The sequence below is a fragment of the Sinocyclocheilus grahami genome, unplaced genomic scaffold (assembly GCF_001515645.1).
Source record: "Sinocyclocheilus grahami isolate Dianchi unplaced genomic scaffold, SAMN03320097.WGS_v1.1 scaffold1448.1, whole genome shotgun sequence".
In the NCBI taxonomy this organism is placed as follows: Eukaryota; Metazoa; Chordata; class Actinopteri; order Cypriniformes; family Cyprinidae; genus Sinocyclocheilus; species Sinocyclocheilus grahami.
Window position 1 is genome coordinate 35,618 of NW_015506627.1, and position 11,044 is coordinate 46,661.

Below are 11,044 nucleotides of genomic sequence, written 5' to 3' on the forward strand. Positions count from 1 at the left end.
GAGAGAGTGTGTGTGTGTGTGTGTGTGTGAGAGTGAGTGTGAGTGTTTGTTCAGAGCTTGTGATAATAAAGCTCTTAAACACAGATAGATCCAGCGTCAGTGCTGAACATTAATGCCACAGCGCCATCTAAAGGTCAAACATATGAACTACAGCACAGCCATGAAAAACAATGCTCATTGCACACAAATGAAAGGAGGTTTAATTAAGAAATTGGCCTAAATTTGAATTGAATGTCTTTATCTTGAACTCAGAATGCATTTGATCTTAGAAATATACTAGACATTAAAACATGTTATACCATGTATAATAAATATTATATTACTATTCACTTATTTTCATTAAAGGAGTCATGAACTGAGAAACCAAAATTCCCTTGATCTTTTGACATAAGAGGTCACTGTACTATAAAAACATGCTGTAAGTTTCAGAACTCAAATCTTGCTCGTTACTCTAAAAACAGCTTATACTGAAGGCAGTCTGCAGAGTTCCTCTAACACTGATCAATAGGAACGTACAGATATTACCACTGTCTCACATACTATTATTTGTCTTTTCTTTTTTCTCCACAGTTTCTAGCCATGCAGCCTTTCTCTCAGGTTTTATGACAGCTGTCCCTTTTATAGCTTGCAGAACAGATAGCAAAACATCACAATCTAAAATGGCTCTTTAAAGCATTAAAATCACTGAATTGAAAAAAGAAAATTACTATATTTTAACAGCTATAAGAAACACACATTAACACATTTGAGCTTATAGTAATTAGTACTGTACTAGCTTACATTTGATTGACCCATTACAATAGTCCACTTACAGCAAAAATGCACTTATATGCAGGCTTAAAAATCTACAAAAGACACATTTAATGTCCAACAACAAATATTTTAGCAAAATGAATTATTTTATATTAATTTATATTTTGGTTCTTGCCGATACAGAGTATTTTTCATTGTATTTGTGCATTTTTTAAAATATTGGGTACAGAAACCAAAAGAGTATGTATAATGTTAGTTGGTTAACTTCATTTATCAAATAGATATATCCTTCAGTTATTTGCACACTTAAGTTTTAGTTACTTCCACTGTTAATTTATGCTCTGTGCTACATCATCTTTAATTTAATAGCGTTAGAGCTGCTCAGTGCTGTAATCACATGTTTAATTGTCTTAATTGCTCTGCAGCACTGCTAATATGCACTTTAAACACAACAGAGTTAGATCTCGAACCAGAGGACCGCTCAGATCATCATAACTGCTCTCTGTTGAAGTCACTATAGTCTCTGTGAAGCGTGTGCATTGAGAAATGCTCTACACGAATAGATCGGAGCACGTCTCGTCGCTCACCTCTCAGCAGGTCCGAGAGCAGCGGGCCGCACTCCTCAGGAACAGTGTAGTCACCCTTCCCAATGTTCTCGAATAGCTTATAGATGTTGTCCCCCTCAAACGGGTACAGGCTCGTGGTTATGTTGTATCTGTGAGGAGAGACACACAGCTCTCAGCTTAGACCACGTCAGAAAACACCCATCAGACAATCTCTGTTCAGCTCCACAGCTTATTTTTAAAATGCATTTGGCAGCAGAAGTCACTGTGGGAAAACTACATTACCCATGATGCAGTGCAGAAAACTCCACCAATCAAAGACACAGCGAGGAATAAATACATGCTTAAACATATGCATATTTTGTGATGAACTCTGAATATATCGTCTCTACAGATATAATCAACGACTTTTCTGTGTTTTATCATTTTCTGTCACTTTTAATTCAATTACATCATTTGCGATGCTTCATGGGATTGTAGTTCTTTCTCTCTGTGATTCAAAATAAGATATGAACATATCCGCCAACATTTTCAGCAAAACAACAAAATTATTTCTAGAGGTCGATCTCACTGGGAGCCCATACTGACAATGCAGATCGGGAGAAAAGCAAAGTTTGCACAAATGTAACTGTCTAAATATGTTTCCAGCTCATGTACATTTTGTGGTCTCGAGGATTGAAACATGAATATATAAATTTTTTTCCATTCTGCAGTTTTGGTCTAATTTACACTCCCATATAGTTAAACCCCCAAATCATTTAATGTAACTAGGGGTGTGCGATATATCTCGTCTGCGATAATATCGCAATTGTTGTTTAACGATGTGCGATCTGACATTATCGAGTATTTTGCAAAAACCATTGAAAACATCGCTACAGAGTGCACGCATACATCACGTGAAGTCTAGACTAGTGCGCGTGCATTTAGTGTGTGTTCTTTCACTGCATGATTCAGTCTGTTAAAATGCATTTAGAATGATCACAAATTCAAGACATGATGGCAGAAAATGTATATATTTATACCACTTCATATAGTTATTCAATTTAACACGAAGAGTGCCGTTTTTCTCCAAAAATGACCGTGATTACAAATGTGACATTGAGTTCAATACACAATAAGTTAATTAAGAGACTTACGTTTTAGACACCATATTGCTAGTTTTTGCTCTATTTCTCCAACAAAACTCATCCCGAATACAGCTACAGCGCTGTTCTGTGTCTCTGAGCAACATGACGGTGATTCGTTCCTGAATGAATCAAGTGTTTAAATGATTCGGTTCAATCGCAACGACTCACTTATTAACAGTGACGTGCTGCCACCTGCTGGCGGCTTTAATTTCACATTTCGGCTTTTTCTTTCTTTTGATTTTTTTCATGTTTTAATTCATTTCAAATATCAGTATTCAAGGTTTTATGTTTAATCACAAATTCAAGACATGATGGCAGAAAATGTATATATTTATACCACTTCATATAGTTATTCAATTTAACACGAAGAGTGCCGTTTTTCTCCAAAAATGACATTGCATTCAATACACAATAAGTTAATTAAGAGACTTACGTTTTAGACGCCATATTGCTAGTTTTTGCTCTATTTCTCCAACAAAACTCATCCCGAATACAGCTACAGCGCTGTTCTGTGTCTCTGAGCAACACGACGGTGTTTCGTTCCTGAATGAATCAAGTGTTTAAATGATTCGGTTCAATCGCAACGACTCACTTATTAACAGTGACGTGCTGCCACCTGCTGGCGGCTTTAATTTCACATTTCGGCTTTTTCTTTCTTTTGATTTTTTTCATGTTTTAATTCATTTCAAATATCAGTATTCAAGGTTTTATGTTTAATATATCAAAACATTATTTATGCATGTGTAACTGCAGGTTAAATGCATTCATGTCTTGCATTAAACAGTGTGTAAACACATCTAAATGCAGCTTCAGATGCAGCTTCTGTGTTGATTTAATTTGCTCGGTAACAGCCCAGATGTCTTATTATTCTAATTCACTGATTAAACGTAAGAATTTGACTCAAAAGATAACGGACGCTTTTAGAAAAAATGGCTTTATGAAGGTAAAAATGCCCATAAAATGCAAAAATCAGTTTAAACTTATTGGAAAAGATTAATTTCTATCAGTATGAACTGACCAGCACACAGAATATTAAAAACATTAGGAGTCAGCTGTCCATGGCAGTGCTTAAGATACCAGCACAATAACACACTCAGCAAAATATACTCTAATTATCGTCATCGATAAAATCCCAGAAAATATCGAGATACTATTTTCTGTCAATATCGCACACCCCCTAAATGTAACAGATATTATTTGTTACAATACTGATACATTTGATAAGATACAAGGAATATATCTTCCAACTCTTTTTTATTTTTGTCCATAAATATACATTTTTAGGCTACTCTCTCAGTTTCTGATTTAGGTAAACTCACTTCACATCAAATATTTTTCTTTAATCGGTCATTTAAATATGTGACAGATTTTGAAAAGAATGAGAAACTCATTGGTGATTCTATTTTAATCTCTCCCCTCTTGTTTTAGCCTCATTTGTTACTAGTAAAGATCATGTAAATGTTCTCCAGAAGATGTTTGTGCAATATCATGTGACTAAGAATTATAATAATAAAAGTTATTTTCCTTATTAAAGCTGTTAATTTCACGGTCTTGTATCTCAGCCAAATATTGTCCGATCCTAACAAACCATACATCAATGGAAAGCTTATTTATTCAGCTTTCAGATGATGTAATAGGCGCAGACGTAATCTGAGCTAATTAGCCTGAGCGCTCTGTGTTTCTTCATCAGCATGAAGCTGCGCTGCTGACGGTGTCTGGAGGAACTCACAGTGTGACCCCAGCAGACCAGATGTCCACCTTGAAGCCTGAAAACGTGTCCAGGCCGTTGGCGATCTCTGGAGGCTGGAACGCTGGCGACCCCTGACTCGTCCGACACGTGTCGTCCTCCGCAAACGGGTGGAGCGCCTAGGGGTCAAAGGTCAGATCAACACAAAGAGTCAGCTCAAAAGGGAAAACAAACACGCACCGAGTCCATGTACGAGTCCTCCTTCAGTGTTTACTACAGGATCCTGAGTGATCCGACTGCTGCTTTAACCCTTTAAAGCCTTATTTTTTACACCTGGAAATGGATTTCTAAACATGATCATACTTTGCTGTTTCACACTCGATCTACTGCATGTCTTCTGTCTCTGATTGATAGTTTAGAGCATTTAATCCAGTCAAAGCTCTTTTAGTGTACTTGTACAAGCGTTCAGCTTCAGCTGGAGCTTCTCGTGTCAGATCTTGACTGATTTTGATCAAGTAAAGGTCAGAATAACGTCAGTAATATCTCCAGATGAACACTTACTGGACTGAAGCAGCTCAGCTTTACTTGATTCTCCATCAATCATGTTTTAGAGTCTCAAATCTGATCCTCAGGATCTTTTGAGGAGCGTTTGTTTCCAGAAGCTTTACTTTCACTGTTCCTCAGCGGAGGAATGATCTTCACAAGCCTCCAGAACATCTCACATCTTCTGAGGAGCCTTTATTTCTTCAGCTCTCAATCACTGCATTATATGTTTGGAGCATTTCAATCTCATCTTATTATTGCTGGAGATAGAGTGACCGCTGATATTTAGATCACTTTATGTAAGTATCTGCTGCACTGTTATAAAGATCTCATTGGATTACATCACAAGCACCTCATTATAGAAATATCAGCATCTGCAGCAAATTGCATATGTTTGCTCAGTTCGAGTGAGGTGTTTTTTCCTCCATATTCTCAGTATATCAGACTATATGAGGCATAAAAGCCTCTTATATCAGGATTTATAGGGTTAATCATTTAAATAAAAGCGTCTCACCTCGGCTACACCCAAGTCAGAGATCTTCAGCGCCCCGTCTGTAGTGAGCAGCAAATTCCCTGGTTTAATATCTTTGTGTACAATTCCTTGGCTGTGCAAGTATTCAAGACCATCCAGGAGCTGGCAAAAGTACCTGAGAGAAGAACAACAGAGACACAAACGTGTGAATCATGTGTGAAAGACCAGCAGACCAGCAAAGCCGGTTCACAGTCTCACAATCTGATTTGATTCTGATTCACAAGCTTGCAATTTGATTCGATTTCTGATTTGATTAAAAATCGATTATTTTGGATATATAATCCGGTACAGTGCATGCCCATTTTACTCGAGCACAAAGAAGCTCAGCAAAAACACTTAGAAATCACTTCAGTGATCAGTAACACATTAATGCATTTTAATGTAACATTCTCAAACTCTTTAAGAAAAATGAAGACTGTACCGGTTTTGCTAGATTCAAATCTGCTTAGTTTAAGTCTCTTTAACGTCTTAGAATTTGAAAAAAACACTTCAGGCCTAAACCAGGCCACTGCTTTGTAACGCAAGTTAACCTCAGTTAAAACGAACTCGAATGGCACACACAAATCTACAAATGTGTCTCTGCAGCACAAAAGCAGTGTTGAGTCGCTGGGGGATATTTGTAGCAATAGCCAACAATACATTGTATGGGTCACAATTATACATTTCTCTTTTATGCCAAAAATCATTAGGATATTAAGTAAAGATCATGTTCCATGAAGATATTTTGTAAATATCTTACTGTAAATATATCAGAACTTAATGTTTGATTAGTAATATGCATTGCTAAGAACTTCATTTGAACAACTTTAAAGATGATTTTCTCAATATTTAGAATTTTTTGCACCCTCAGATTCCAGATTTTCAAATATTGTCTGATCCTAACAAACCATACATCAATGGAAAGCTATTTATTCAGATTTCAGATGATGTATAAATCTACATTTCAAAAAACTGACCCTTATGACTGGTTTTGTGCTCCAGAGTCACATATACAAATGCAATGACAGAAATCAAACCAATATCAAGAGGCTAAAAATAGACAAGATGGAAATTGTACGACCCATCAAACATGCATCAGAGTGGCGATAGTGATGCACAGAGACACTGGTTTTCAGAGAAGTGTGTGTTTATCTGATGTCTGGTGTTTGAGCATCTCACCCGTGAGCTTGAAATACTGGAAATCTCTTCTCTGGAACGCTGTCCAACATTTCCTGCATTCCACAGACACAATACTCCATCACCATATACGTGACGCAGCAGCGGTCAAGGAGCCAACACACCAGCAACAGCCAATCACTCTGAGTGACCTTATTATCATCCACTAACTATTACAAACATTTGTATTCATTTCAAAACTCATCCTGATCTTGCATGGCCTGAGAGTGAGCACATTTACAGCACACGTTCATTTTTGGGTGAACTATTCCTTTAAGACAGTGAGTGTAAAGTAGAGGCTGAATGCTGAGCTGACGCAGCACAGAACAGAACAGCATGTTCAGTTATTTCTGCGTCACACATGCATCCATGCTCGCTCTCACACACACACACACACACACACACACACACGCTCTCGCACACACTCGCACACACTCGCGCACACAAAGGATATATTTTCTGCTTCTCTTCGTTGTACAGCACATCCACCAGCTGGATGACGTTTTTGTGCTGTAGTCGTCTCAGCAGCTGAATCTCCCTGCAGAACAACAAAAGACACACACATCCATTAAAAACACACACATACACACCTCCCATCTGCTCCTATCAGCAACATGTATGAGTGAATCATAAAAACTGATAGATAATTAAACACGCGTCCGTCATTATGACAGAATCATTATTTTAAGCCCGAACACATTTATGAGATGAAAATACTAAAGGCCTTACTGATCACCGCTTGTTAACACACTAAACCAGTTGGTATTTCAAGCAGTTTAAGGTTTTAGGAGGTTGTGCTACAACGGAGTGACACAAACATTTGTACAGTGAACATTCAGACAAATCATGAAATTATTCAAATAAACGCGAGATGAAAAGTGTGTGAGAGAGAGATGTGCAGTAATCATGAGAGCTCTGAGAACAGAGACGGACCGTGTTTCCACTCGACTAACATAGCTGCAGGCTGATGCAAACACACACTAATGCACACGCATGTGCTGCGGGACGAGTGTTTATCTGACTGACCGCAACACTTTTTGTTTTTTTACATAACATGCATTCTGGGATTCCCTTCTTCAAAAGCATTCAAACACAGCGCTGCCTTACAATCTGGACAAAACAGCAACAGAGCGGCGTCTCATCTCACACGGAGCACACTAGTGCCCTCACTAGGCATCCAAACAGAGCTTCCTTCTGTCACCTGAGCTCCTCTCGAGCACTTCCTGTTTCCTGTACTCCACTGAGCTGGTTCCCGCTCAGGCTCCGGCATTCGTTACACAACACACACCGATCGCCTCAAACAGCAGCATGAACTGTATGGCCTGACATGATCGAATTCATCTGATACTACAGCTTTCAATGCCTCACTCAAAGCTCATTAAATGTGACCCTGGAGCACAAAACCAGTCATAAGATTGAGATGTATGCATCACATGAGAGCTGAATAAATAAGCTTTCCATTGATGTATGGTTTGTTAGGATCGGACAATATTTGAAAATCTGGAATCTGAGGGTGCAAAAAAATCTAAATATTGAGAAAATCATCTTTAAAGTTGTCCAAATGAAGTTCTTAGCAATGCATATTACTAATCAAACATTAAGTTTTGATATATTTACGGTAGGAGATTTACAAAATATCTTCATGGAACATGATCTTTACTTAATATCCTAATGATTTTTGGCATAAAAGAGAAATGTATAATTGTGACCCATACAATGTATTGTTGGCTATTGCTACAAATATCCCCCAGCGACTTAACACTGCTTTTGTGCTGCAGGGACACATATGAGAGTAGGGTGTGCGATATATATCGTCTGTGATAATATCATAATTGTTGTTTTAATGATGTGTGATTTGACATCATCAAGTATTTTGCAAAAACCATTCAAAACACATCCCTACAGAGCGCACGCATACATTACGTGAAGTCTAGACTAGTGCGTGTGCGCATTTAGAGTGTGTTCTTTTCTGAATGAGTCAGTCTAATAAAATGCATTTAGAATGGTCTCAAAATTCAAGATATGGGGACAGAAAATGTGTATATTTATATAATTTCATATAGTTAATCAATACCAAACAAAGTGACGTTTCGATCTCCAAAAATTTCCATGATAACAAATATAACACTGATTTTTTTTACAACCGTTGAAGAAACAAGAAGTTATTTAACTGCCTTCGGTTTTAGACGCCACATTGCCTGTTTCTGCACTATTTCAACAACAGAAATAATTCCAAACACAGCTACAGCACTGTTCTGCATCTCTGAGCAACATGACGGTGATTCGTTCCTGAATGAATCAACCGTTTAAATGATTCGGTTCAATCGCAATGACTCACTTATTAACAGTGATAGGGACGCACCGAATGTTCTGCAACCGAAATTATTGGCCGAATAAGCGAAAAGACAGAATAGCAACTAACAATCAAACCAGCGCAGAGTGAGAGGTGCGCACTCTTTATAATGCAGCACACACGTCAGCGGTGTGGAAGCATTTAAAACTGTCGGAGAAAGACGCAAAGATCATAACAAGCACCGACAGCGAGAGACTGTTTAGGACTGCTTCGCATGTCTTCGATGAGAAGAAGACGGGTGATTGTTGCTGGTTACTGTATGATGATTGGAATCGAGAAATGGCCTTAAACAATTAGTAAATAAACTACAGAACGTTATGTTTTCTAATACACGCACACATCGCATGTATTCTGACAGCGCTGCACGAGATCGCAGCAGATCTGCTTGTTAACCAGGATTCAAAGTCCAAAGCGCGAGGAAAATCTGCGCCGATACAGTCGTCCGCTGCTCAGTCACATTTTTATGAATTTTTACAAGACATGTGACAATGCGATACGTGCGACGTATTCGTAATGAGACTCATTTATAAATCTGCTGTCAACAAAAAGAAGCACTGAGGTCTTCCTGCGCGTTTCCGCCAAAATAAAAGTTTAGAAAAAGCAAGAACTCATAAATGTTAGTATTGTAATTTTACTGTTGTTCTGTAAAATAAAATAAAAAGACAATAATAATGATGATAATCATTACAACAGCTCTGTTTTAATACATTTATTTTAACATTCACACAGTGTTCAAATTAGGATCTGTAATATTTACTAATGTTTTAAAAGAAGTCTCTTCTGCTCAGCAAGGCTGCTTTTAATTGTACAGTAAAAAAAATTAAATAAAAAAAATACATGCCTGATTCAAGAAGAGGGTCTGATGGCCTTAACTTATTAATTTTAAGTTAAATTGTACTTTGTTGGTATAGTGTCTGCTAGAATGTTAAAAATGTTCAGTGTTACATATTTTTAAATTGTTGTTTTGTAATTTATTTTTATTTTATTTTTTTGAAAAGCAAGACAAAACAGTAGAAAGCACATTTTGGCTTTTTAATTTATGCAATGGTGAAGAAAAAAATTGGCAAAATACATAGGGGGAAAAACTCGAAAAACCGTGTTCGGTATTCGGTATTCGGCCCAGCGTTTATTTTGTTCTGTTTCGGCCAAGAATTTTCATTTCTGTGCATCCCTAAACAGTGACTTGCTGCCACCTACTGGTGATTTATTTCACATTTAAAGTTTCTTTTTTATTATTTAAATGATTTCAAATATCAGTATTCAAGGTTTTATGTTTAATATATCAACACATTATTTATGCATTAGTAACTGTAGGTTAAATGCATTCATGTCTTGTGTGTAAACACATCTAAACTGATTTAATAATGAAAAATTGTTGTTTTGTAATTTATTTTTATTTTATTTTTTTGAAAAGCAAGACAAAACAGTAGAAAGCACATTTTGGCTTTTTAATTTATGCAATGGTGAAGAAAAAAAATTGGCAAAATACATAGGGGGAAAAACTCGAAAAACCGTGTTCGGTATTCGGCCCAGCGTTTATTTTGTTCTGTTTCGGCCAAGAATTTTCATTTCTGTGCATCCCTAAACAGTGACTTGCTGCCACCTACTGGTGATTTATTTCACATTTAAAGTTTCTTTTTTATTATTTAAATGATTTCAAATATCAGTATTCAAGGTTTTATGTTTAATATATCAACACATTATTTATGCATTAGTAACTGCAGGTTAAATGCATTCATGTCTTGTGTGTAAACACATCTAAACTGATTTAATAATGATTTAATTATTAATACTGATTTAATTTGCTTGGTAACAGCCCAAATGTCTTATTATTCTAATTCACTGATTAAATGTAAGAATTTGACTCAAAAGATAATGGACACATTTAGAAAGAATGGCTTTATAAAGGTAAAAATCAGTTTAAACTTATTGAAAAAGATTAATTTCTATCAGTGTGAACTGATCACACAGAATATGACGAATATTAAAAACTTTAGGAGTCCGCTGTCCACGGCAGACCTTAAGATACCAGCACAATAACACGCTCTAATTATCGTTATCGATAAAAATCACAGAAAATATCGAGATACAATTTTTCTGTCAATATCGCACACCCCTGAATGAGAGACAACCTGGAATATTAGAATGAAACCATTTACATGCACTGGCCAGTTTTGCTTCCATATCATGTCTTCATTCAGTCTAGTGGAAAAAAACATCCAAAACACACATTTAAGTGTTTATTTTATTGCACTTTATCTGTGTGCATCTATAGATTTCAATGTGGATCCGCACAACACATTAACATGAGCTGTGATGTGTGACTCACTA

At 36.8% G+C, this 11,044-nt stretch overlaps 1 protein-coding gene across 1 annotated transcript in view; it reads right to left on the reverse strand.

The window, feature by feature from the left end:
• Positions 1–11,044, reverse strand: part of stk11 (serine/threonine kinase 11) — a 54,804-nt gene that overhangs the window by 34,116 nt on the left and 9,644 nt on the right. The window contains exons 3-7 of the mRNA XM_016256594.1: positions 6,815–6,898; positions 6,364–6,453; positions 5,188–5,320; positions 4,173–4,309; positions 1,341–1,468 (exon numbers count right to left, since the gene is read on the reverse strand). Coding sequence (XP_016112080.1) covers positions 1,341–1,468; positions 4,173–4,309; positions 5,188–5,320; positions 6,364–6,453; positions 6,815–6,898 — 572 coding nt within the window. The remainder of the gene's footprint in view (positions 1–1,340; positions 1,469–4,172; positions 4,310–5,187; positions 5,321–6,363; positions 6,454–6,814; positions 6,899–11,044) is intronic.